The sequence below is a fragment of the Curcuma longa genome, unplaced genomic scaffold, assembly GCF_044706935.1.
Source record: "Curcuma longa cultivar G26 ecotype Majalengka, Jawa Barat unplaced genomic scaffold, ITB_CL_G26_1.1 utg8573_np1212_1322966_RagTag, whole genome shotgun sequence".
Lineage (NCBI taxonomy): Eukaryota > Viridiplantae > Streptophyta > Magnoliopsida > Zingiberales > Zingiberaceae > Curcuma > Curcuma longa.
The window spans coordinates 394,790-422,782 of NW_027435604.1; the positions used below are offsets into that span (position 1 = coordinate 394,790).

Here is a 27,993-nt window from a genome sequence, read left to right on the forward strand (position 1 = left end):
ATTCATCAATAAGAGAGTTTATTATGAGTTTTTCCTAAAAGTAACCAAAGAGAATCCATAACAATTTACAACACCCAGGAAGATCATTGTAAGCTCATGGCAGAAGTTGGACGGTAGTATTTTCGACAACATTATTACACAGAGCAAGTTGTTTTGGTTCAGCAAATCTTTACCTCGAGCGGTTAGGGTTTAGGCCGCGGAGGAGGCAGCCTCTTCGAGCAGTTGCTTAACTTTGATGATGTAGTCGGCCATGGCCTCCTCCTTCGACTTTCCTGTAATTTACAAGCGATTAGCAGTTGTGTTTCAGTGAAGTAACAGAAAGACTGAACTCAAACTTGTTGAGACAAAAGTAGGAAACCTTCAAAAGCCTTCCAAGCATCCCATTTAGCTCTGTCCCTTAAATTGAATATTCCAGGTCGGCCTGTGAAGGACAAAAGTGCATAATTTTACTTGTTGAAAGTCGATAATCGCAGATACAAAGGCAGTGAAGATGGTAGACAATGATTTTAAAAAAAAAAAAAAACACAGCTCCTTTGATTTAAACTCACTGCTCAAAAGTTCTTCCTTCTTGAGTATCCAGTCAAATTTTTTAACACACCTTGATCATTCAACACTTAAAATTTGATGTATGGTTAACCGGTGTAGGTTAGCCTATGAATCCTTAAGAGGATTGGCACATACATATGCTTCTCGGAGATATCAAGTACAAGACTGCAGCGATCAGTAAAAAGTCAGGAAGATGGGAGCACTCCTTTAGTTGTTAGCATCCGCATTGAACTCTCATACGATTAAAAGAAACCATACACTGAGCACACTCAATCAGGATGGTTATAGAGGGTACTCTTCCGCTGTATTCCGAGCGGTAATAGGATTGTAGTTGTGGTGGTAATGGCAGAAGTAGTTGTAGTTCAAGCAGCCAACAGCTGGCTTCACATTTTGGTTGTTAAAAGGGAGGGCAGAAATTTCCACATTATATGTATCATTTTACAATCATATTCTGTACCTCACATGAATTTCCCATACTGATATTTGCAGAAGGATTCTCTCATTTATCAATTGACCAATTACTTGAAAAGCTCTAGTGTGAATTTGAACACATTCTATAAAAGAATAAAAACAAGACATGTATTCATTGAAAACTTACTAGTATTCACTGGTCCAACAGTTGCTTGCTTGAACAGTCCGTATAAAATCAATTTGTTCTCATTAGTAGTCTGTATCTGGTAACGTTTTAGCTTTTTCAGCATATTCTTCAAACTCTTCCTGCAACAAATCAGAAATCAACAACAAGATAATCAAGCCTCAAGCATAACATAACACATAAAATGATACCTATATTACTCTCAACTCTGAGTATGAGCATGTAACACAGGATTATCTGAAAGGCATATATCTAGCCTTCCAACACATTGTCTCCAAATATTGGGAACACAAGTAGAGCAACGTACTGAACATATCATACCCTTACCAAGGTTCCTTACTGAGGTAGTCTTTTGTTAGCATTACTGCAGGGAGTGACACTGAAGAATCCAAATAACATAGATGACACATACAATGGACCTAGATTTTTGAAAGCATAAAAAATGAATCCGTGCTCAAGGTGCCTCAAGGTGTCAATTAAGTGCTAAAATGGTATAAGCGTTAGAATAATGAATAATGACCATATGCATGCATCGACAGAACAAATTCTAAGAAAGATTCATCACCTTAATTCATCAGGATAGAGGATACGGAAAGACTGATACTTCATTTATAATTTATTGCCGATAACACATAATTTTGCTCTATGAACAAAATTCTGGAAAGAGTATCATTGTTTTTGTAAAGCTCTTTTTCAGGCACTTCAATATCTCCAGTAAAATGACGCAATCACATATGCAGTTATATACAAGGCAAGCACAAAACAAACACTTTTAAGTTGGCACAATTAAGACTAGCCTTCTAGTGACTAAAAGCACTCTTTTTTCAGGACAGATCTTTGACAAAGGAGGAGCCAAAGGGGGTGGTAACATTCTGCTTAAATCCCCCGCGGGGGCTCAGGAAGAAAGTTCCTTGCTCTCTTCTACTCCGCATTCTCCCTCTAGGGAGGAGTCTGGAAATGGAGGGTCATTCGTTAGCATTGGGTAGCGCCAGATACCCAAAGCCGAGACTTTGACCTCTATCAAGGCAAGCCAAGGGTCCTGGTAATCTCCTGAACTCCAACCATAGGGGTTCAGAGTAGTTTATTGATCGAAATCCAATTCGGAACTCTGCCCCAACAAATGATGCACAACTACAAGCTTAACATGCTGGAGAACTTACAGTTTTTTTCTTTAACAAATCCTTTGAATTAGATGTGTTTGACAAAAAAGAACATAGAATTCAATGCAATAAAAGCATGCGTCAAGAGTTAACTTTTCTAATCCTCGCTTTAATTTGAAGGGGCATAAACCACGCCAAAAACTCAACAGGAAAATTGATTCAACAAGCAAAACCCAAATGTTAAAGGGGAAAAGGAGCCGATCCTAAATAATCCAAACACGAAAGTTCCTTTTTTCTCTGTTTCAGATTAAAGGACAAGCGATGCAACACTTCATATTACACTCAGATCTAAAACTAGATCAGACAATAGACGGTTGAACACTCTGAAGAATTACTCGTCCCCAATCAAAAAGGACTCTCGAAGTCTACCAGAACCCTGGAATCACAGAAATCATAGGCCAAACCCTAAATTGGAACCACCTGCAACAGATGATCTTCTCTAAGATCCGGTAACAAAAAATTCCAAAAAAACACACACACACAACAAAATCGAAGGAGAACAGACAAATACCAATAACCAAAAGGATCACAAATAGACTGGTAAAATGATGATGAATGCGGAGATCTTACTTGCAAACCCATTGTGCTCTCTCGCTTTCTTGCTCTCTCGAATTGCATTTAGATCGCCGACAGCGGAGATATTATTACAACCGCAATGGTACACGCCTCCTTTATCAGGAAGGATAACGAGCGGATGATGGATCTCAACCGTCCATATCGACAAAACAGGGATCAACCGCGATTCGATCCTATGATCCTCACTCGTAAATCGCCCTAACACCACCCCCATTCATCCTCAAGCAACCCCGATTTCAACCTCTCATTGGATAAGGCATTGGAATCAATACATCCACTTCGGAGGATAAACACTACAAAGGAATTGACATCTCAAAAAGGATTAATATTCTGGCTTTACTTTTGGAAAAAGACCATCTCTTCATCCAATCATTTAGCTATTTGACACTTTAATGAAAAAAAAGCATTATAATTTTAAAAAAATGCATATCGCAGGGGAAGCTCACAAACACAATCACATATACACTTCAAGCTAGAATTAGAAATGCTACTGAAAAATCAGGACGAAAATAACATATAATATAACGTGAAGTAAAATATGTGCAAACCTGCATTCTCTCCATGGGAGAAGAGAACACATCTCGCTGCCTAAGAATCTGAGCCTCAGACTCCAATGAAGATAGCTTCTCCTGAAGCCTATCTCCAAATAAATAAGTTAAATATGTTGTGACATAAAAGATGAAATATTTCTAACGTCTAAGAACTTTTGCCATAAAATGTGCATAAGGAATCTACACATAAATTGGATAACTATGAGAAGTACCTATTCATAGCATGGTTGAGGTCAACTATCTTTGATTCAGCCTCCATTGCCTTCTTCAGCCTTTGTTCACTAGTTATGATTGACTCTTCATATTTCTTCTCAGTTTCATCAATCTTTGTTTCAAGAGAAATCACCAAGGCCTACATTTTTTTAAGAAACAATTACTTCTGACTTCTGATTTAACAACATTAAACTAGCCAAATTTCCCACAACCAATACTTGTTTCCATATCCAAATGCATTCTAATTCAAATTCATATTTTCAACTTTCATAATGAAATCTATCCGAGGGAGAACGTTAACAAGGTTATCTCACCTTAAGCTTCTCATTCTCAGCTCTAAGCTAATCAAGAAGAGCAGTGTCAATAACAGGGATCTCTTTAATGACAAAAACCTCTTTACCAGCCACTTCAGCAGCCTCACGTTCTTTCACCAGCAAAGCTTTCGTTTCATCAAATTTTTGTTGCATCTCCTGCAAGGCCGCTTGCAATTTTTCATTTTCCTGTGTCTTGGTTTCCTCAATGTCAGCCTAACAAAGAAGAGGCACCAAAATTCTTTCAAGTCAAATTTTAGAAATAATGGATCAGAAATAAATCAACATATCTCTATATGCTTGGATTTACGCATATGAACAAGTGTGATTTCTTAATTCTTTTATCAATATCTCCAGAAGCTGAAGCATGAGGTACATAAGAAAGGTACACAGGCACTTAAATTCACATGACGAATATTGTAAAAAATAAATGGATGCAAACTCAACAGTTGTTATACCACAAACCTGAGGCAGAAAACATTTCAAAATCTACACAGTTCAGTAATGTTGGAGATATTTCACATCATAAGCAAATCTTTCTTTAATTAGCATATTACCAAACTCCAAAAACATCGAATAAAATGGCATTTCACTGTATCTGATTTTCAGAAATTACAACCATCACAATTTTTACCCTCATGCCTTTTCAATCAGCTCAAGGATATCCTGATTGTCAACAAACTCAATATAACTCCAGTTGATTTCTTCTTTTGTATATTCTTCTTGCTCCATCTTAAAAACATGCTACAACAAAAAAATGTTGAAGACCACCAAGTCATGTTCATTCTCACTTTGTCAGGTTCATTTATGGCATGTGTATTTAGCCATACCTGGTTAAAATGTTGCTGCAGTTTTTCATTTGTCAGGTTGATGCAGAACTGCTCAAAACTGCAAGAAGGATGATATTAGTTCCCAAATCGTATATAAGGAATGAACAAACCGAACACACATTTGAAACTGATTCCATGGATTAATAAAGTTCTAAAAGAAGAGTTATTTGAACTTTTGAAGCCAGACACTGAAGTCCTGCAACTACTATTCAGCAGTCCAACAGTCCAAATGCATACAATCATGAAAGGGCACAGATAAGTGTGTGCTATATCAGTTTTGCAAACTGGTCCAATAAAAATAAACTGATTTGTGGGTTTCAATATGATAGTATATCTTTACTTTAGTATTTCAAGTATACTTAGCCAGTTAGCCTATTTTGCCTATCTCAATGAGACCAGGTTATCTAAAAAACAATAAAATAGATTTCATCACATTGGTCAAGAGACTCAAGAATATACAAATTTCTATTACATGCTTTCTTTTTTTCTCTCTCTCTAGTTGTGAAACCAACAGACTGAGGCACACTGAAATATTGCAACTGGTATTCAGCAGTAATAGATAAAATCAAGAAAAAAAAAGTTCTGCATTATATTTAGGCTCTTACAAAGTTACAATAGAAAATATTGTTAATACAAATTCAAAACAGGTTCCAAGTCACAACTCCAGTGAAAGAATGGAGTGGAGATTTTCTTTAAGTTATACTTCTAATTTGCAGATAGTACAAACATCCCAATAAATCCAATTGTTCAACTATGTAAAATGTAGAATAACAAAATTTGACCCAAGTGGTGAAGAAAGATGTGTCCATATTTTATCAAAATACAAAAGCATACTACTTAAGCACCTGTTTGTCTTGAAGCTTTCAAAGCCATATATGTCTAAAACTCCAATTATGTTGTTTGATTCAGAATCTTGGCCAATTGAGTTATTGATTTTGTCTACAAACCTGCATGATTCAATAAAAATTGTAACGAATGTTTAATTGAAATATGCAAGGAATGATAATGTTTAAACAGGTAAATGCATGAGGGCAGGATATAGGGAATCCAAAATTTTGCAATATTACAGCACAGCATTTTCACACGTTAAAATGTTCAAAGAAAAATATGCAAATTCAATTATGGTAAAAAAAACTTGACAATCAAAGAGTCGTGAATATATGATTTTTGATAGGGCGTCTCTACTAAGTGCTGCAGCTGCTCGATCCAAGGTTTTTACTATGCTCTCATCACGTGTTACAATAACACGCTTGCACAAAGAATTCTCCAGTCCTTTTATATCACACCTAAGATATTTTCAGAAAATTCAATGATCCTGTAATTGTGTAAAGTGCAAGGATCAATAAATATGACATGCTTACATTAAAAGTTCAGATGCAGTTTTCAAGTGAAACCACGATCTTTCATCTTTTGGCTGTAATGAATCTGTTTCCCTTTCCCTCTGCAAACTCAATATTTCCTAGATGAAGTATGGCAGCTACAACCCGGAAAATGGCATCCTGATTGAAGACATAATAACAAAGAGCATGGTGGTAAACAGGTAGAGTAAAGGTTAGCATTTGATGTCTCACCTATAATGAGCAATCATAGTACCTGTTCATCACCACTGATCCCAATAATATCCATAGCCTTTTTAGTTTCCAGGTATTCCTTAGCATCATCTATTGCATCAAGCTCAAAGCAATTGGACTGGTTAAGATAATACAATGTTCCAGGATTGCCCACTCTGTATCTCTCAATATCCTGATGATAAATAGCATTTTGAATATCATTTTTTAGTACTGAAAATTAATACCTGAATATAGAGCTAGACAAAAAAAAGTTAAGACTTGAGAAACCAATTACAGTGCCAATTACAGTGCAAGTTTCCTACAACCGGAGTAACATTTAGTAAAAATGCTTCATGTTTGTAATGCTGAATTTCTATTAATCCAGTCATAAATAAACTACCAGATAGTATAAGTTAGGAGTTCAAAAGTTACTTTAATTGCATGCCATATGGGCTATGCAACAACTCATCATAATGGTCATCCTTGTCGAGTGGAGTAGCGAGTTCTTCACCGGAGGCACTCCGAGGCTTCGTGCGATTTGAAGATAGCAGTGGTTTTAGACGATGGTTAGTGAATAGAGAAAGATAGATGGTTGGGAGCAAAATGGATACTTAATCCTGAGGAAAAAAAAAAAGAAAAACGTGACTCTAGATAGCCATTAGGGGTTTGTAGGAGTTTTAGGAGCCTGGATTGAAGAGGGTTTCGAGATTTCTGGATCATAATATGGTAGTGGGATCTCTGCTCTCGTTATCGTCTGATTTCCTTGTTTTATGCTACTTCTTTTTCAGTTTTTGAGTCGTTCGAGTTAATGCCTTGAAGTTGTCATTTGCTCCTTGTCTTTCTTTGTCTTCTAATGGATTAACTAGAATGCCAGTTTTTGGAGATTCCATGAAAATTTCTATTAAGGTTTTGCCCATTTTACTTTCAATTGCATATTTGTAATTAGTAAGGGGGTCGGAATTGATGAATGTTTTGATGTAATAACATCTTCTTGGTTTGACTTTTGGTTGTTTGACTTTCATAGCCGAGGTTAATGCTTGAACATCCTACATAGTTGTTCTTGGAGTTTCTTTAGTTGAATTGTTTCAGGGAGATAGTACCTGTATACATGCTTGACTGTGCAAATTGTTTTGACAGGCAACACCGCCGAGTATTGCAGTGGGGTCGGAGGTCTGGGTCAAGGATCCTGATGTTGCTTGGATAGACGGGGAAATTTTGGATGTCGAAGGGGATGAACTCATTGTTAAGTGTTCTTCCGAGAAGAAGGTGAATTCTGATCAACTGAAAGTACTTAAAGTTTCCTTTTCCCTTCTATCAATGCATTCCCGCATTCCTACTTTGGCACGAATCTTGCTTGATAAATATTGTTCTTCTTCACTCATATTAGTACTATGATCTTTGGTTGAAAAGTTGTTGGATTTTAGCCTTTTCATATTATTTTAGGACTAACGCACAACAAAGGTTCCCTGCACTGTAATTGGTTTCAACCTTTGTTGTGCGTTAATTCTAAAATAATATGAAAAGGCTAAAATCCAACAACTTTTCAACCAAAGATCATAGTACTAATATGAGTGAAGAAGAACAATATTTATCAAGCAAGATTCGTGCCAAAATAGGAATGCGGGAATGCATTGATAGAAGGGAAAAGGGAACTTTAAGTACTTTCAGTTGATTAGAATTCACCTTCTTCTCGGAAGAACACTTAACAATGAGTTCATCCCCTTCGACATCCAAAATTTCCCCGTCTATCCAAGCAACATCAGGATCCTTGACCCAGACCTCCGACCCCACTGCAATACTCGGCGGTGTTGCCTGTCAAAACAATTTGCACAGTCAAGCATGTATACAGGTGCTATCTCCCTGAAACAATTCAACTAAAGAAACTCCAAGAACAACTATGTAGGATGTTCAAGCATTAATCTCGGCTATGAAAGTCAAACAACTAAAAGTCAAACCAAGAAGATGTTATTACATCAAAACATTCATCAATTCCAACCCCCTTACTAATTACAAATATGCAATTGAAAGTAAAATGGGCAAAACCTTAATAGAAATTTTCATGGAATCTCCAAAAATTGGCATTCCGGTTAATCCATTGGAAGACAAAGAAAGACAAGGAGCAAATGACAACTTCAAGGCATTAACTTGAACGATTCAAAAACTGAAAAAAAATTAACATAAACCAAGGAAATCAGACGATAACGAGAGCAGAGATCCCACTACCATATTCTGATCCAGAAATTTCGAAATCCTTTTCGATCCAGGTTCCTAAAACTCCTACAAACCCCTAATGTCTATCTAGAGTCACGTTTTTCTTCTTTTTTTTCCTCGTGATTAAGTATCCATTTTGTTCTCAACCATCTTTCTTTCTCTATTCACTAACTGTCACGACCCGAAGACTTCCCTCCATATATGGAAGTTAGCTTCCTTGCGCGGACAACATTCATTCCTGCATCAAACTCCAAAAGTAATGCCCACTAAGGGTACATAGGTTGTACGAACATAAAATATGTAATACTTCATTCGATAATGCAGACAAGGTTCAACCTGACTCTATTAGACATGATATGATAGACGATTGACCTCATGCAACAAAAGAACTGAAATAATCAATGTCAACAAATAAAATGGATAAATAGTCACTATGCAAATGAAATCAACTTAATGAACTTTGTAGAACTCGTCTCCCGAACTATCGCTGAGTATCTCTGAAACTCTAAAATACTCTCCAACTTTATTGCTCAAACCTTGCAAATCTTCTCAACACTGCGAATCTGGAGGTCAAGAAAAGGAAGAGAAAGTAAGCACAAAGTGCAAAGTGGAGATGCGAAAGACGTGCATGAAAATATTATTAAAGATAACGACAACATCATTTAACTTTTATGATTTCCACGTCATTCGTCTTTTCTTCCCTTTTTAAAGTAATATCATCAATTCTCCTTACTTTCTCATTTGCTAACCATATACTCGTCTAGAAGGTGCCATAAGGTGAACGACCTTCATTCCACCTAATACACTCAGTATGTTTACCTGAAAAGAATATTAGAGTGAGCGACCTGCAGCCCACTTTAAAACGATGCATCGAATAGCCGAGTGGATAAACTATAATCCATTCGTATCGAAATTTCATTGTAAGTATGCATCTATACATACCTAGATAGGGTGAACGACCTGCAATCCACCCATAGGAAACCTCACAAAAGTATATACATATATATAGGATGAACGACCTGCAATCCATCCCGTGAGGTGCCTCACATAAGACTAGGGTGAACGACCTGCAATCCACCCTGTGAGGGAAAATTATTATTATTATTATATTTTTTTCCCTTTGACCACTGGCGTGCAATGACATGATAAAATATGCATTGCCTTGGACACGACTACATAAATCCCCATCATTAGAGGATATATATGGAATTAATGATTCTTCAACTAAATTGACCTCCTCACCATATGTTAGGATTATCATATAGCAATTATATAGAAGCTTGTATTTTTTTTTCTAACGTATAATGAAACTAGAATTCATTTAGTATCATACACCCGAATCAATCTTGAAAATAAAGCCTCAGTAGGACAACCTTGTCATAGATTGGGTAACCTTTACAGGGCAAACAACCTCCATGCCATAAATTAGGTAATCCTATTTTACAATATAATTTTACTGTGCGAACAAGGCGATCACGTTCCCACATATAGACAACTTGGTCTATGCCTAAAGTTTGGTTAATTGACCAGTAGTAAATACCCAGGCATACAAATGAAGCAACAAAGCAAACTTGGCATGGAAATACAATCATTACTGCAACTAAGGTAACTTAACTTAGAACTGATGCATAAGAACTAAGTTCCTTTCTTCTGACCTATAGTGGATTGCAAATCTGATAAGTAAGGACAAACCAGATGATGACAATGTAACATAGGAAAAAGAGTAAAGAAAATGAGAAACATTGATTCATTCTTTTTGTACCAAATCAATATAAAAAAATTCCGTTGTGCCTTCAACGCTAGGTATAAAATATGCTGTACTGAGAAAAAATTGTAATGGTAATGGAACTTTGCTAAACAATTCATAGTAGAATAGAAATAATGGTCATAGTAGCATAGAAAAGAAGGATACCAATTATTATCACCTCCGCGATCGGCACTAAGGTGAAAGAAATCAAGTCCAAGAAAACTAAGGAAAACTCCACCTCAAATCGAAGGGTCTTCCCTATGGAGTGTCGGCGACGCAACGAGGACAGTGTGGCGGCGACGTAGCTAACTGCAAGGGCGTTCCACCACTGCAAAGTGTGACGGCGGGGTTAAGGACGGCGAAATCCGGCTTGGGCCAAAAGCTAGGGTTAGGGCAAGGCTTAAAAAGGAGGAGAAGGGAGAAAAAGTCCATCCCGAGAGAAGGAAGGGTTCGGTTATGTTTTAATTGGAATTTTGTACAAAGGCCCAACTAGTTTCAACATTTACAACTAGGCCCTTTTTTCCAAATGATATAACACTAACAATCGTCTAAAACCATTACTATCTTCAAATCGCACGAAGCCTCGGAGTGCCTCCGGTGAAGAACTCGCTACTCCACTCGACCTGCTCCTCCTCCGCCACCGCCAGCCCCTCTTCTTCGAGGCTACGAACCACTCCGCGGAGAGCCGACCAAGACAATACTCAGCCGGAGGCGCTATGTAAGGAACTCTTCCGCTGTGCCTGAACCTCAGAAGCTACTTCAAGTCGGCGGCGGCGGCGCCTGCGTGCTCTGCCACCTTCTCGTTGTCTCACAGTCACACCGAGGCCTGTACCTGAACACCCCTTTAAAGACAAACTTTCATTTTACTCCTCAACATTTCATTTTCTCCACATAAAAAAAATCCTCCATTGTTGTTATTGTTTTATAAAATGGTCCTGGTGGTTTTAACATTAAGACAATGCCCATCAGAACTTCTCTAGGAACAATAAAATGAAGTGCACTTTATTAACGTTAAGACGCTCCAATTTTATTTTCTTAAAAAAATACTAAATATTAATAATTCGCCTAACTTTTAAAAATAGGATGATTAAAAAAAATAAAGTGGACCTGAATAAGATCGATTATATGTATCATAAAAGTATAACATAGTCTCGTAAAAGGTAGAATTTATCACTTTAATTGTCTCACATGATCACTTCAACATTTCTATTTGATCGATCTCATGATTATCTATGAGGAGGTAAATCGAGAAGCTGTAGTTGACTACTACGGAAGAGGGCATTGCCTCGATTTCGCTAAAATTCGACTCTTATCAACTTCAACAAGTCTATATAGTAGTAACAAACTCAACCACATTCTCAGGATGACATAGTACCTTCTAATATAATGCAACGATGAGATGTTCAATAACTTACTCAAATATTTATGATTCGAATCCCAACTAAATATGAGACATTGGTTGTAAGGAGTTACTAGCACTTCTAGATTTAAGAGTTTTATCAAATAAAAAAATTGAATAAAAAAGCTCTAAAACATCTACAATCCACTCTCATTATAACACCCTCCATCTCATTAAAAAACATGAGATCTACTATCACATATTTGTTATAATAACATATCTCTTTCATTCACATTTCTTTTAACATTAACATTCATTATTTATGGATTCCATCATCCACTCAATCATCTAAAATTATATCATATTAAATAAATATATTTTAAAAATATTAAAAATATTTTTATTATTTTAATAATAATATTACTTTTAAAATAATAATTTTACTCAATTTTAAAATAGCCATTAAAACTACCCATTTTAATAAATATAATTAAAAAAATAAAAAAAAATACATGTGGGGTGGACCACCTCCTGGCTAGCCCATCCCACTTTTAGTTGAACGCGTTCAACTGGAGGGGTGTTATGATACCCCTTCCACAATTGTGTTTAACATCAATGGAATGTTATAACACCTTGTTAGAAAAAAAAATGATAATCCCAGTCAGTCGTATTGACTCAATCCCTGGGGATGACCGGTCCGGTCTCACGGAAGTTTCCCACTAGCCATCAGGGTAAATCGGGAAGCGCATGCAACATCCTTTGATTGCGATCCCCATTTGGAGGAAAATCTCTGCAAATACGTCGTAGCTGGGGATTGAACCGCGGGTGCCTGGGTGACAACCCGAATGTCCTACCGCGGCACCATGGCTCCGAGACTATAACACCCTGTTAAAACATCCATTGTGGATGCTCTAATTATTATCGAGATAAAATTTGAGATTTTTAGTTTAATAATAATAAATTTTTAATTTTTTAAAAATTAATGTGTGGGTCAGTAATTGATTAATAATTAAATTTGAGATTTATAAAAATAAAGAGTAATAAATTTTTATATATTTAATATGATATATTGGAAATTATAAAAAAAATCATTTAGAGGTGATCTCAATCATGATGATATTTCTATAATTACATTGTCGTTTTTCATGTCATGTTTATAATTATCGATTATAAATTGAAGATTTTTTATTTTGTTTATGATGATCAATTTCAAAGTCATTGACATCATTTTTTTTAGCGTGCAAGGATACAAAATCCAAATATATATAAAAAAAGGAAATGGACTTCTAAAAAAAAAAGTATATGAATATTTGAGACAGTGAATGCACGTTGAAAGTAGAAGCCTCGCACCTTCATAGACGGGAATTCGATTAAACAAATAAATTAAACATAAAAAAAATAAACCAACAAATTTCTAGAACGACGAATAATAAACAGGCAATATTTGTTAACGAAGAATAAATATCTTTTTAAAAAAAATAAAAAATGACCTTTGACTTGAAGTCAAATTGTTAAGAATATGAAGAGTCTCATTTCTCCATCTCTTTTTCATTTTTATCAGTTTTTTTTTCCATTTTCTCTAAAAAAATCCACTTTGAATTTCTTTATTTTTTTAACACACACCTTCTAGTAAACAGGGCATTAAATACTATCTATTCTTCTTTTATCCATCCTTCAAATAAATTGAACATTAGTATTCAAGAAATTTAGATATCTCGAGAGGAATATGATTCAAGAAGACGTGAAATGCTAGAATTATTTTGAATCTCTAGCGATTAAGATATTTATGATTCTAAGTCTCAATGATTCCAAAACACTTGGGTAACGAATCTAAACTTTGGTATTTTCATAAGCCGAATTCAATTGACCGATTAACGTACAAAGTGTCAATTCTTTTACTCAACATGCCACATCGATCATTAACATATGAGATTTCATTAGGTGTCTTGATTACTTGCGATCGGAAATTTTGATCCGTCCAAGTAAACACAGCATAATTTGAATTCCACTCTCCCGGCCCAAAGAAAGCCCAACAAAGCCGCAGTCAGTCCAGTCACTCTGCACTGCACGTAGTCACTGTCCCTATTTGAACCCTAATGCTATGTTTATTTCATATAACGGATGAAGAAAAGAAAGGAATCGGGATTTATTTTCTCTAGGGAGAGAAGGAAATCTCAGCCCCGAGCAGAGTAAACGGAGGAAGGAAAAGCGTGTCGTCGCCGCCGTCTTCTCCTCCGCGGGCGACGGCCAGAGGGCCGCCGTCAACCAGGTCCACCAGAACCTGAAGCTGCTGGAGCGCGAGCTCGGCGACGGCGGCGCGTTTGGCGGGCGGAGGTTCTTCGGCCGCTCTCTCTCGTATTCGTCACCAGCGCCTGCATGCACCGGAGAGTCTCCGCCGCCTGCTTCCTGACGATGTTTCCACGGACCAGAGCCTGGAGCTTCACCAGTCCCCTCAACGCCTTGAGCGCTCGCCTCGCCTTTCAAAAAACCACAAAGATAGCAACGAATCAATGAACTGGAAGTGACGAATACGAGAGAGAGCGGTAATGAAAGGCAGAGGAGGGAACTGGAAAGCGTCTTTCAGCGGCCTGAGCAAAGATGAGAACTTTGAAGTGACAGGCTCTACTGGAAGCACGCAAAGCATCTCTGCGCGAGTCCTCTGTTGCTTCGAAATCCAAAATCAGATTAGGAGAATTTAGAAAAGATGCAATTTTGCTGCAAAAATTTATACCCTAAATTCCCAATTTCGCTGGCGCAAGGAAATCAATCGAAGGTGAAGCCCGAGAACCACCGCCAAAACGAGGCGGAGGAGAAGGAAGAAGCGGCTAAGCATGAAACAGAGGAGGAAGGGGAGGAAGAAGAAGACGACGAGGAAGATGACGATTGCTTCTTCGAGTCGTTCGACCGTGTCCCCTCGAGGGTCTCCTTTTGCCTCGATCTCCCCTCAGACTCCGACGACGACGAGTCCGACGATGTCCGCATGTCCTTCTCCTCGTCCGTCTGCCCTTCCGGCGATTTGCGGTGCGCCACCTTCTCGCGCGAGGAGTTCCTCGCCGAGCACCGAGACGACCACGACGTGGGAGGTGGCAGAAGACACGGCGTTGGCGGTAGCAGATCGACCTCCGTGAGGGTGCGCCGGTGGCAGAGGAGAAGAGAGAAGAAATCGAAGGCGTAGCGAAAGGCGGAGATTTTTTTTTTCGTCCGTCCGTCCGCGTTCCGCCCGATTTCGGGGTGATAGATTTTGAGGGAAAAAATATCCGCTGATGGATAAAATTTCTATCCTTTCTCTAAAATTTATAAAAGTAAACTAGGGATGGATAGATACTGAGGAAAGTTTTCCTCTGATTTACTTTCTGCCCTCCCAAGTAAACTAGGCATTGCCAAGGCCACACGCCCAATTAGCTAAGTTGATGAAGAGTTCACTCGCCGGGTTGGACGTGGCGATCTACACCTCTCCCTTTATCCGGCCGCTGCCCTTCCACGGCCGAGTATCCGCAAGGTTCGTCGCCGTCCGAGAAATGAGCACCAGCAATACCAGCTTCTCGACCCGGGCTTTCCAGCTCCGGCACGACCCCCTTACCGGGGATTCCGAGTGGATAGTCGTTAAAGAAGGAGGCGAGGGAGAGGATAAGCAGGCTGCCAAGCACCTTCTGTCCACCACCTCTTACCTCGATATGCTTATCGATTCCTGCCGGAATCGGGCATTCCGAGCGGCTATTGAGAAGACGATCAAGGGTCCTTGCCACGTACTTGACATCGGGTGATTTATCTCGCGTTTGATATCTTCTACATTTCTAGATGCGTCTTTATTTGTATCAAAAACGAAATTGATTGCCGTGGGCTTCCTAAATGTTTTAAGTGATGAAGAGTGGAGAAAATCTCTAAATATTAATATGACCTTTGAGGCCAGTGCACAAGTTGTCTCCTTTTTACCCGGTGGGTTGTCTACTGTTATGGTAGTTAGGAGTCAGGCCCCTCCGGACTTGAAGTTAAGAGTCGGACCCAATCGAACAGGGCGTATCAGGCGGATAAACGGTCGACAGGAGATGAGGTCCCCTCTCGGACTCGGCTCTCGATTGGACCTGGTCGCCGAGTAAACTCAAACTATCGACTCCGATCACCCCAGTCGGCTCCTGAAGCCAACTCTGAGTTTTCCCTAAAAACTAACCAAAGAGAGTCCATAACAATTTACAACACCCAGGAAGATCATTCTAAGCTATGGCAGAAGTTGGAAGGTAGTATTTTCGATAACATTATTACATAGAGCAAGTTGTCTTGGTTCGGCAAATCTTTACCCCGAACGGTTAGGCTTTAGGCTGCGGAGGAGGCAGCCTCTTCGAGCAATTGCTTAACTTTGGTGATGTAGTCAGTCATGGCCTCCTCCTTCGACTTTCCTGTAATTTACAAGCGATTAGCAGTTGTGTTTCAGTGAAGTAACAGAAAGACTGAATTCAAACTTGTTGAAGCAAAAGTAGGAAACCTTCAACAGCTTTCCAAGCGTCCCATTTAGCTCTGTCCCTTAAATTGAATATCCCAGGTCGGCCTGTGAAGGTCAAAAGTGCATAATTTTACTTGTTGAAAGTCGATAATCGCAGATACAAAGGCAGTGAAGATGGTAGACAATGGGAGGCACATATGATTTTTTAAAAAAACACAACTCCTTTGATTTAAACTCACTGCTCAAAAGCTCTTCCTTCTTCAGTGTCCAGTCAAAATTTTTAACACACATTGATCATTCAACACTTAAAATTTGATGTATGGTTAACCGGTGTAGGTTAGCCTACGAATCCTTAAGAGGATTGGCACATACATATGCTTCTCGCAAATATCAAGTACAAGACTGCAGTGATCAGTAAAAAGTCAGGATGATGGGAGCATTCCTTTAGTTGTTAGCATCCGCATTGAACTCTCATACGATCAAAAGAAACCGTACACTGAGCACACTCAATCAGGATGGTTATAGAGGGTACTCTTCCACTGTATTCCGAGCAGTAATAGGATTGTAGTTGTAGTGGTAATGCCAGAAGTAGTTGTAGTTCAAGCAGCAAACAGCTGGCTTCACATTTTGGTTGTTAAAGGGAGGGCAGAAATTTCCACACTATATGTATCATTTTACAATCATATTCTGTAACTCACATGAATTTCCCATATTGATATTGTAGAAGGATTCTCTCATTTATTAATTGACCAATTACTCGAAAAGCTCTAGTGTGAATTTGAACACATTCTATAAGAGAAGAAAAACAAGACATCTATTCATTGAAAACTTACTAGTATTCACTGGTCCAACAGTTGCTTGCTTGAACAGTCCGTATAAAATCAATTTGTTCTCATTAGTAGTCGTATCTGGTAACGTTTTAGCTTTTTCAGCATATTCTTCAAACTCTTCCTGCAACAAATCAGAAATCAACAACAAGATAATCAAGCCTCAAACATAACATAATACATAAAATGATACCTATATTACTCTCAACTCTGAGTATGAGCATGTAACACAGGATTATCTGAAAGGCATATATCTAGCCTTCCAACACATTGTTTACAAATATTGGGAACACAAGTAGAGAGCAACGTACTGAACATATCATACCCTTACCAAGGTTCCTTACTGAGGTAGTCTTTTGTTAGCACTACTATAGGGAGTGACACTGAAGAATCCAAATAACATAGATGACACATACGATGGAGCTAGATTTTTGAAAGCATAAAAAATGAATCTGTGCTCAAGGTGCCTCAAGGTGTCAATTAAGTGCTAAAATGGTATAAGCGTTAGACTAATGAATAATGACTATATGCATGCATCGACAGAACAAATTCTAAGAAAGATTGATCACCTTAATTCATCAGGATAGAGGATACGGAAAGACTGATACTTCATTTATAATTTATTGCCGATAACACATAATTTTGCTCTATGAACAAAATCCTGGAAAGAGTATCATTGTTTTTGTAAAGCTCTTTATCAGGCACTTCAATATCTCCAGTAAAATGACACAATCACATATGCAGTTATATACAAGGCAAGAACAAAACAAACACTTTTAATTTTGCACAATTAAGACTAGCCTTCTAGTGACTAAAAGCACTCTTTTTTCAGGACAGATCTTTGACAGAGGAGCCAAAGGGGGTGGTAACATTCCGCTTAAATCCCCCGCGGGGGCTCAGGAAGAAAGTTCCTTGCTCTCTTCTACTCCGCATTCTCCCTCTAGGGAGGAGTCTGGAAATGGAGCGTCATTCCTTAGCATTGGGTAGCGCCAGATACCCAAAACCAAGACTTTGACCTCTATCAGGGCAAGCCAAGGGTCCTGGTAATCTCCCGATCAACTCTGCCCCAACAAATGATGCACAACTACAAGCTTAACATGCTGGAGAACTAACAGTTTTTTTCTTTAACAAATCCTTTGAATTAGATGTGTTTGACAAAAAAGAACATAGAATTCAATGAAATAAAAGCATGCGTCAAGAGTTAACTTTTCTAATCCTCGCTTTAATTTGAAGGGGCATAAACCACGTCAAAAACTCAACAGGAAAATTGATTCAACAAGCGAAACCCAAATGTTAAAGGGGAAAAGGAGCCGATCCTAAATAATCCAAACACAAAAGTTCCTTTTTTCTCTGTTTCAGATTAAAGGACAAGCGATGCAACACTTCATATTACACTCAGATCTAAAACTAGATCAGACAATAGACAGTTGAACACTCTGATTCTCTGAAGAATTACTCGTCCCCAATCAAAAAGGACTCTCGAAGTCTACCAGAACCCTGGAATCACACAAATCATAGGCCAAACCCTAAATTGGAACCACCTGCAACAGATGATCTTCTCTAAGATCCGGTAACAAAAAATTCCAAAAAAACACACACACACACACACAACAAAATCGAAGGAGAACAGACAAATACCAATAACCAAAAGGATCACAAATAGACTGGTAAAATGATGATGAATGCGGAGATCTTACTTGCAAACCCATTGTGCTCTCTCGCTTTCTTGCTCTCTCAAATTGCATTTAGATCGCCGACAGCGGAGATATTATTACAACCGCAATGGTACACGCCTCCTTTACCAGGAAGGATAACGAGCGGATGATGGATCTCAACCGTCCATATCGACAAAACGGGGATCAATGGATGCCTACCGCAATTCGATCCTATGATCCTCACTCGTAAATCGCCCTAACACCACCCCCATTCGTCCTCAAACAACCCCGATTTCAACCTCTCATTGGATAAGGCATTGGAATCAATACATCCACTTTGGAGGATAAACACTACAAAGGAATTGGCATCTCAAAAAGGATTAATATTCTGGCTTTACTTTTGGAAAAAGACCATCTCTTCATCCAATCATTTAGCTATTTGACACTTTAATGAAAAAAAAGCACTATAATTTAAAAAAATTGCATATCGCAGGGGAAGCTCACAAACACAATCACATATACACTTCAAGCTAGAATTAGAAATGCTACTGAAAAATCAGGACGAAAATAACATATAATATAACGTGAAGTAAAATATGTGCAAACCTGCATTCTCTCCATGGGAGAAGAGAACACATCTCGCTGCCTAAGAATCTGAGCCTCAGACTCCAATGAAGATAGCTTCTCCTGAAGCCTATCTCCAAATAAATAAGTTAAATATGTTGTGACATAAAAGATGAATAATTTATATTTCTAACGTCTAAGAACTTTTGCCATAAAATGTGCATAAGGAATCTACACATAAATTGGATAACTATGAGAAGTACCTATTCATAGCATGGTTGAGGTCAATTATCTTTGATTCAGCCTCCATTGCCTTCTTCAGCCTTTGTTCACTAGTTATGATTGACTCTTCATATTTCTTCTCAGTTTCATCAATCTTTGTTTCAAGAGAAATCACCAAGGCCTACATTTTTTTAAGAAACAATTACTTCTGACTTCTGATTTAACAACATTAAACTAGCCAAATTTCCCACAACCAATACTTGTTTCCATATCCAAATGCATTCTAATTCAAATTCATATTTTCAACTTTCATAATGAAATCTATCCGAGGGAGAACGTTAACAAGGTTATCTCACCTTAAGCTTCTCATTCTCAGCTCTAAGCTAATCAAGAAGAGCAGTGTCAATAACAGGGATCTCTTTAATGACAAAAACCTCTTTACCAGCCACTTCAGCAGCCTCACGTTCTTTCACCAGCAAAGCTTTCGTTTCATCAAATTTTTGTTGCATCTCCTGCAAGGCCGCTTGCAATTTTTCATTTTCCTGTGTCTTGGTTTCCTCAATGTCAGCCTAACAAAGAAGAGGCACCAAAATTCTTTCAAGTCAAATTTTAGAAATAATGGATCAGAAATAAAACAACATATCTCATGCATGGTTTTACGCATATGAACAAGTGTGATTTCTTAATTCTTTTATCAATATCTCCAGAAGCTGAAGCATGAGGTACATAAGAAAGGTACACAGGCACTTAAATTCACATGACGAATATTGTAAAAAATAAATGGATGCAAACTCAACAGTTGTTATACCACAAACCTGAGGCAGAAAACATTTCAAAATCTACACAGTTCAGTAATGTTGGAGATATTTCACATCATAAGCAAATCTTTCTTTAATTAGCATATTACCAAACTCCAAAAACATCGAATAAAATGGCATTTCACTGTATCTGATTTTCAAAAATTACAACCATCACAATTTTTACCCTGATGCGTTTCTCCAACTGCAGGTGCCAAGTGAGTTCCTCAACTTGCTTTTCCAGTTTAGTTTTAGCAGCTTGAAGGGCACCTGTTTCTCGTGCAGCCTGATTGAAGAAGAATAAATTAGGAACATGAAAAAATAAGCTTGAAACCTAAGAGCGGAAAGCCACAAGTTTATACAGCTTATGGGAAATTCACAAGCACTTGCACACTCCAAAAAAATAAAAGTATTTTAAAAAAAAAATTCTAGATAACATTCTTTTTCTTGAAGGTAAATGCAGCCAAAAGTGTGTTACTTATGTCACAAATGTGAATCATAAGAAGATGCAAGCAGAAGAATGGAATATTTTCAATTAAAAAAAACATGAAAACATCCATTTGATGAACATAAATCAACCTCAAAATTATAAATCATGAGACAAAGAGGCAATGTACCAATGATACTTGGATAGGTACACTAGCCCCCGGGGCAAAGTTGAGTTAGCTACCGCGGGGCAGATATTGCTACAATGGGCAAGGGTCGAATCTCGACAAAGTCGAGAAAAATACCTTCTCCCACAGTGGTCAACTATATTTTCTCGATTTACCTCCTCACAAATGGTCGTGGGGCTGACCGTGTAGAGCCGCTAAGGTGGCCGATTCCACCTTTTGTTGTTGTTGAGCATCAGGCTCTCTTGGCTGCCTCTAAATGTTTTTTTATTTCGAGCCTTTTTCTGCCTAGCTCCGAGGATGCATCAAAACCTTTAAAATTTTCATCAATAAGTTCAAAATTTAAGGTGCAAAAACATTCTCTCCATTAAGTCAAGTAACTTTGTGCTTCTTATCTTTTGAAGTTTTGATCTGATTTTTGGCAATTTTGCAGCAACAATTACAAGCTCTGTTAGAAACTCTAAATGCTACAGAACCACACTATATTCGTTGTATTAAACCAAACAATCTTCTGAAGCCATTAGTTTTTGAGAATCATAATGTTCTCCAGCAGCTCCGTTGTGGGGTAGGATCTCATACAAAATTTACACTTTGGAGTTTTATTTTATTTTGCTACATAGCAAACAACCAATTGTGATCATTGTTACTTCTCGATTTAGGGAGTTCTAGAAGCAATTAAAATTAGTTGTGCTGGATTCCCAACTAGAAGAATATTTTGTGAGTTTGTAGATCGTTTTGGCATTCTTGCACCTGAGGTTTTAGATGGAAGGTGAGTATCTTTGAGCCATTATTAGTAAATTATCTTGTATAACACTTGTAATGCCTATTATCTTTCTTATGGCAATTGTGACGATGTAACTGCATCAAGGATATTATTAAAGAAAGTGAATCTCAATGATTATCAAGTAATTAAATCGAAATTACCTTTTTGTATTCTTCCTTTTCCTTCATTAGCCTACGACTAGGGTTTTCATGCTAATATTATATTAAAAAAAAAGTCAAGTCCTTTGCATTAGTTAGTTGGTGATGTTTTCATATTTTTGAATTTTTATCATTGGCCTATGAAACTTTGCCACTTTTTCAAAGCAAGCTTACAAAACCATCTTAGCTTCGTTGCAGTCCAATGTGGAAAAGAATATTTATTTTAAGTAAATTCTATATAACAACATGAGTAATGCATTTAGTATTGATGTACCGCGAGCTATCCTCAATGATTAATTGGAAATAATGCATCTCATTTTCATTCAAATAAACTAAATTTCACACTCAATTTTTTATGTATGTACACTCGTTTTCCTCTAGTGCCAACTGAAGGAATAAATACTAATAAAATAACAGAAGAGAACGAATAACACTCCTTTTTATGTATGTATGTTTTATGAATGCTAATTTTAAGAAAAAATGATTCACTCCTTAGTTACTACCTAATTAATGAGCGAACAACTAATTTGAATAGGGTCTATGGTTGGTCAATGAATTAAATGCCAAAGGTGTCCTTAGACGATCTTTTAGTTCTTATGGGGAGGGACAATGAGGTTGTTCCATGGACTTTCCTTTTACGGTTTTACCATATTTCGTATAAAGAGTTGTAAAAGTATCCCAAATAGTCGAGGGTAAACATGGATTAATTATGACATAGAGAACATTGGAGAGTTCTCTAGGTACTAAGATAATAGAGGTTTAATGACTTCATTTCGTTCATTCTACAAACTAGCTTAATTATGATAATTTCTAATAATTTTTATATTATAGATGTAACTCTTTTGCTATCAATTTCAAAATGAATATGACATGAGTTAAGTAATTTCATCCATGGTTTAAAATTTTGAACTGTTTTAGAGTTTCGATTTATGACTAGAACGAGACCGTTTTGGTACTGTATGTTATCTTGCCGATATGATTTCGATATTTTTTAAATATAAATATATATTAATTAAAAATTTTAACTTAAATATAAAAAATTTAAAATAAAAAAATATTAAAAAAAATAATAATAAAAATACACCTGCGGAGGTTACCGCGGACCTCCACATGGAGGTCTCCGTCGTAGACCTCCACAGGGTAACAGAGGTCGCCACGAACCTCTGGGCAATCGATGGGATCCCGAGCAACCAATGGTGCTAGTGTCGGGTGGCAGGCAGAACGGTAAATTCCGTCAGTTTTGCCCAACATGCTATCAAATTTTAAATCATTTTCATCCTATCCACTAACATGCTCAACCATTATAGGACATATTTTCTTCATATCTTCTACATATATATATTTGAGACACAGGTAAGGAAATGTCATATAAGCAACAAAGAAATGAACACTTTGCTAAAAGCTCTCTTCTTTCTTGATGTCTTTTGTGCTTAAAAGGATATGACCTGAATTTGTTGCAAACATATTCAAAAAATATGTAAGAGTTGTTTCCATAGTTAGTCGTTAAGAAATCAAACAAGATAAAGGAGCCTGATTTTGCCTCTTAATATTCAAGAGAAAATGAAACACATAGGTAAAGAATATACTAAGTACTAACTAAAAGCTTCTAATCTATGTGTCTACACTTTGATAAATCAAATATTTTTGTTGCATATGAGATAGCTATTAAACTTGCTTCCACTCTACGTCACGTGTTTAGGTTATATGGAGGTTAGGGGTTATCCCTTAACATTTGTACTTATGTCAGAACATATTTTTATGAGATTTGTATGAATCACCAAGATAAAGTTGTGATTCTTAATTATATGATTGACTAAGCAACATTCATTCTCATGTTTAGTGTAATTTATTATGGATGGAAGCTATGCTTGTGTTTTGGTGCAACTTACCGTGGGTCTCCAAGCTATGTTTCACTTTTACCATAAATTGTATGGAATGTAATTTTTGAAACTTTAATTGTTCAATTAGTTTAGTGTGGAATAAAGTGCCTTAGTCTGCTAGTTTGGACAAAATGCAATAACCATAGCGTGGTGTTGTATATTTCAATTGTGTCACTGGATTAACAAAAAATAATTATTAAGTTTGACATAAGGCTGTGGTGTCTAAAATATTGACTCCGACTTTCAGATAGGGAAGACAAAGGTGTTTCTTAGAGCTGGGCAGATGACTGAACTTGATGCCCTGAGGAATGAAATATTGGCAAGATCTGCAGATTTAATTCAGAGGAAAGTAAGGTCATACTTGGCTCATAGAAAGTTCATTATTCTGCGAAAGTCAACAATACATATACAAGCTATATGCAGAGGTAGTCATTCTCAATCTGCATGTACCTACCATTGTGAATTGTCTTAAGTTGACAAATAATGTCTCGTATGAAGGACAACTTGCAAGGCAAATTTATGAGAACAAGAGAAGACATGCTGCTGCTCTTAGGATTCAAACATATTATCGGATGCATCTTGCAAAGAAGGTCTTCAAGGAGGCACAATCTTCATCTATCACTATTCAAGCTGGTCTCCGTGGAATGGTTGCACGCAAGAACCTTCACTTTAAACGGCAAACAAAAGCTGTAGTTATTATTCAGGTAAAGAGATGAATGGGTATTGTTTTGAGCTTATTGGAAGCAGGGATATTTCCAATACCACACCTATGCTTTTCAGGAAATAATTGCATTTCTTACATGCATAGAGTGAAATAAATAACAATGACACGTATTTCCCTCTCCGATTGAGTAATTTTTCACTTCTCAGAAATGGAGTAGACTTTTGATTGGATTTGACTCAATATTCTATAAAAAGTTATTATTTAACCACTGATAATCATTTCATTACAGATATATTGATTGGTTCATTGCACAGATTTCTCCATATTCATTTTTTTATATTGCTTTAATTTAATGTTTGAAGTTGTACAAGATGTTCAACCATGCCATTATTGAATGATTGTTCCTTTCTCAGAGCCGTTGTCGTCCGTACATGGCATTATTGCATTATTCAAGGATGAGAAAAGCAATAATTACAACTCAATGTGATTGGAGAGGAAGGATTGCTAGACAGAAACTACGGGAATTGAAAATGGTATGGAAAATCAATTAATTAATCTTGTTTAGTTAATGTAGTGAACTTCACATGTTATCCTATCAAGGTTGACCAAATTCCAATCAAACGAAAAAGTATAAAGTGGAATTTGGTCAACCTTGATAGGATAACATGTGAGGTTCACTACATTAACTAAACAAGATTAATTAATTGATTTTCCATACCATTTTCAATTTCCGTAGTTCCTGTCTAGCAACCCTTCCTCTCCAAGCACATTGAATTGTAATTATTGCTTTTCTCATCCTTGAATAATGGAATAATGTCATGTACGGGCGACAACGGCTCTAAAAAGGAACAATCATTCAATAATGGCATGGTTGAACATATTGTACAACTTCAAACATTAAATTAAAGCAATATAAAAAAAATGAATATGGAGAAATCTATGCAATGAACCAATCAATATATCTGCAATGAAATGATTATCAGTAGTTAAATAATAACTTTTTATAGAATATTGAGTCAAATCCAATCAAAAGTCTACTCCATTCCTGAGAAGTGAAAAATTACTCAACCGGAGAGGGAAATACGTGTCATTGTTATTTATTTCACTCTATGCATGTAAGAAATGCAATTATTTCCTGAAAAGCATAGGTGTGGTATTGGAAATATCCCTGCTTCCAATAAGCTCAAAACAATACCCATTCATCTCTTTACCTGAATAATAACTACAGCTTTTGTCTGCTGTTTAAAGTGAAGGTTCTTGCGTGCAACCATTCCACGGAGACCAGCTTGAATAGTGATAGATGAAGATTGTGCCTCCTTGAAGACCTTCTTTGCAAGATGCATCCGATAATATGTTTGAATCCTAAGAGCAGCAGCATGTCTCCTCTTGTTCTCATAAATTTGCCTTGCAAGTTGTCCTTCATACGAGACATTATTTGTCAACTTAAGACAATTCACAATGGTAGGTACATGCAGATTGAGAATGACTACCTCTGCATATAGCTTGTATATGTATTGTTGACTTTCGCAGAATAATGAACTTTCTATGAGCCAAGTATGACCTTACTTTCCTCTGAATTAAATCTGCAGATCTTGCCAATATTTCATTCCTCAGGGCATCAAGTTCAGTCATCTGCCCAGCTCTAAGAAACACCTTTGTCTTCCCTATCTGAAAGTTGGAGTCAATATTTTAGACACCACAGCCTGATGTCAAACTCAATAATGTCAATAATTATTTTTTGTTAATCCAGTGACACAATTGAAATATACAACACCACGCTATGGTTATTGCATTTTGTCCAAACTAGCAGACTAAGGCACTTTATTCCACACTAAACTAATTGAACAATTAAAGTTTCCAAAATTACATTCCATACAATTTATGGTAAAAGTGAAACATAGCTTGGAGACCCACGGTAAGTTGCACCAAAACACAAGCATAGTTTGAAATCCACAGTAAGTTGCACTAAACATGAGAATGAATGTTGCCTAGTCAATTATATAACTAAGAATCACAAGTTTATCTTGGTAATTCATACAAATCTCATAAAAATATGTTCTGACATAAGTATAAATGTTAAGGGATAACCCCTAATCTCAATATAACCTAAAAACATGGCATAGAGTGAAAGCAAGTTTAATAGCTATCTTATATGTAACAAAAATATTTGATTTATCAAAGTGCAAGCACATAGATTAGAAGTTTTTGGTTAGTACTTAGTAATATAAATTCTTTACCTATGTGCTTCATTTTCTCTTGAATATTTAGAAGCAAAACTAGGCTCCTTTATCTTGTTTGATTTCTTAACGGCTATTCTTACAATGACTAACCTATGGAAACAACTAACAACAGCTATGTTTGTATAGACAAATCACATTTTCCTGAATATGTTTGCAATAAATTCAGGGCATATCCTTTTAAGCACAAAAGGCATCAAGAAAGAAGAGAGCTTTTAGCAAAGTATTCATTTCTTTGTTGCTTATATGGCATTCCTTACCTGTGTCTCAAATATATATGTAGAAGATATGAAGAAAATATGTCCTATAATGGTTGAACATGTTAGTGGATGGGATGAAAATCGTATAAAATTTGATACCATGTTGGGCAAACGGACGGAATTTACCATTCCGCCTGCCACCCGACACTGGCACCATTAGCTGCTCGGGATCCCGTCGATTGCCCGGAGGTTCATGGCGACCTCTATTACCCTGTGGAGGTCTACGGCGGAGACCTCCACGTGGAGGTCCGCGGAAACCTCCGCAGGTGTATTTTTATTCTTTTTTAAAAAAATATTTTTTTATTTTAAATTTTTTATATTTAAGTTAAATTTTTTAATTTTAATTAATATATTTTATATTTAAAAAATATTGAAATCATATCGGCAAGATAACATACAGTACCAAAACAGTCTCGTTCCAGTCATAAATCGAAACTCTAAAACAGTTTAAAATTTTAAACCACAGATGAAATTACTTAACTCATGTCATATTCATTTTAAAATTGATAGCAAAAGAGTTACATCTATAGCATAAAAATTACTAGAAATTATCATAATCAAGCTAGTTTGTAGAATGAACGAAATGAAGTCATTAAACCTCTATTATCTTAATACCTAGAGAACTCTCCAATGTTCTCTATGTCATCATTAATCCATGTTTACTCCCGACTATTTGAGATACTTTTACAACCCTTTATACGAAATATGATAAAACCATAAAAGGAAAGTCCATGGAACAACCTCATTATCCCTCCCCATAAGAACTAAAAGATTGCCTAAGGACACCTTTGGCATCTAATTCATTGACCAACCATAGACCCTATTCAAATTAGTTGTTCACTCATTAATTAGGCAGTAACTAAGAAGTCAATCATTTTTTTCTTAAAATTAGTATTCATAAAACATACATACATAAAAAGGAGTGTTATTCGTTCTCTTCTGTTATTTTATTAGTATTTCTTCCTTCAGTTGGCACTAGAGGAAAACATACATAAAAAATTGAGTGTGCAATTTAGTTTATTTGAATGAAAATGAGATGCATTGTTTCCAATTAATCATTGAGGATAGTTCACGGTACATCAATAGTAAATGCATTGCTCATGTTGTTATATAGAATTTACTTAAAATAAATATTCTTTTCCACATTGGACTGCAACGAAGCTAAGATGGCTCTGCAAGCTTGCTTTAAAAAAGTGGCAAAGTTTCATAGGGCCAATGATAAAAATTCAAAAATATGAAAACATCACCAACTAACTAATGCAAAGGACTTGACTTTTTTTAATATAAT

At 36.7% G+C, this 27,993-nt stretch overlaps 3 protein-coding genes, 1 long non-coding RNA gene and 1 pseudogene across 6 annotated transcripts; all 5 read right to left on the reverse strand.

Annotated features, from left to right (window-relative positions):
* LOC141821006 (myosin-8-like) overlaps positions 1–27,993 on the reverse strand; it is a 105,574-nt pseudogene that overhangs the window by 76,141 nt on the left and 1,440 nt on the right.
* On the reverse strand, positions 10–1,461 carry LOC141820822 (acyl-CoA-binding protein-like). Its single transcript, XM_074708179.1, has 4 exons — positions 1,333–1,461; positions 1,145–1,263; positions 359–421; positions 10–272 (listed from the first exon to the last, which is right to left on the reverse strand). Exons 2-4 carry the CDS (start codon positions 1,245–1,247, stop codon positions 190–192), a joined length of 249 nt encoding a protein of 82 aa, XP_074564280.1. The 5' UTR covers positions 1,248–1,263; positions 1,333–1,461; the 3' UTR covers positions 10–189.
* Positions 3,961–10,692, reverse strand: LOC141820818 (myosin-6-like). 3 transcript variants are annotated; one of them, XM_074708174.1, is made up of 7 exons: positions 10,529–10,692; positions 6,376–6,525; positions 6,144–6,281; positions 5,628–5,729; positions 4,783–4,840; positions 4,595–4,696; positions 3,961–4,168 (listed from the first exon to the last, which is right to left on the reverse strand). In XM_074708174.1, coding segments are annotated over exons 3-7 (450 nt in total). In that variant the 5' UTR covers positions 6,146–6,281; positions 6,376–6,525; positions 10,529–10,692; the 3' UTR covers positions 3,961–3,982. The 3 variants fall into 3 exon arrangements, with proteins under 3 accessions (XP_074564275.1, XP_074564274.1, XP_074564273.1); XM_074708173.1 differs by lacking the exon at positions 10,529–10,692 and adding an exon at positions 6,778–7,886; XM_074708172.1 differs by lacking the exon at positions 10,529–10,692 and adding an exon at positions 6,765–7,886.
* On the reverse strand, positions 14,022–14,448 carry LOC141820824 (uncharacterized). The gene is made up of 3 exons (XR_012601170.1): positions 14,361–14,448; positions 14,197–14,288; positions 14,022–14,106 (listed from the first exon to the last, which is right to left on the reverse strand). It is a non-coding gene; the product is annotated as an uncharacterized LOC141820824 (long non-coding RNA).
* On the reverse strand, positions 15,799–18,618 carry LOC141820821 (acyl-CoA-binding protein). Its single transcript, XM_074708178.1, has 4 exons — positions 18,592–18,618; positions 16,901–17,018; positions 16,110–16,172; positions 15,799–16,023 (listed from the first exon to the last, which is right to left on the reverse strand). The coding sequence occupies exons 1-4, from the start codon at positions 18,601–18,603 to the stop codon at positions 15,941–15,943; spliced, it is 276 nt and encodes a 91-aa protein (XP_074564279.1). The 5' UTR covers positions 18,604–18,618; the 3' UTR covers positions 15,799–15,940.

What these genes read in the sequence shown, in the direction of transcription:
- LOC141820822 (XM_074708179.1), bottom strand. Translation starts at nt 1,247, where the DNA reads ATGCTGAAAAAGCTAAAACGTTACCAGATACAGACTACTAATGAGAAC. An exon ending in TGTTGGACCAGTGAATACTA is followed by an intron (nt 422 to 1,144) that starts GTAAGTTTTCAA and finishes TGTCCTTCACAG; the next exon opens with GCCGACCTGGAATATTCAAT. An exon ending in TGCTTGGAAGGCTTTTGAAG is followed by an intron (nt 273 to 358) that starts GTTTCCTACTTT and finishes TGTAAATTACAG; the next exon opens with GAAAGTCGAAGGAGGAGGCC.
- LOC141820818 (XM_074708174.1), bottom strand. An exon ending in GAAAGCTTCAAGACAAACAG is followed by an intron (nt 4,841 to 5,627) that starts GTGCTTAAGTAG and finishes TCCTTCTTGCAG; the next exon opens with TTTTGAGCAGTTCTGCATCA. An exon ending in TCCTTGAGCTGATTGAAAAG is followed by an intron (nt 4,169 to 4,594) that starts GCATGAGGGTAA and finishes CTTCTTTGTTAG; the next exon opens with GCTGACATTGAGGAAACCAA.
- LOC141820821 (XM_074708178.1), bottom strand. An exon ending in TGTTGGACCAGTGAATACTA is followed by an intron (nt 16,173 to 16,900) that starts GTAAGTTTTCAA and finishes TGACCTTCACAG; the next exon opens with GCCGACCTGGGATATTCAAT. An exon ending in CGCTTGGAAAGCTGTTGAAG is followed by an intron (nt 16,024 to 16,109) that starts GTTTCCTACTTT and finishes TGTAAATTACAG; the next exon opens with GAAAGTCGAAGGAGGAGGCC.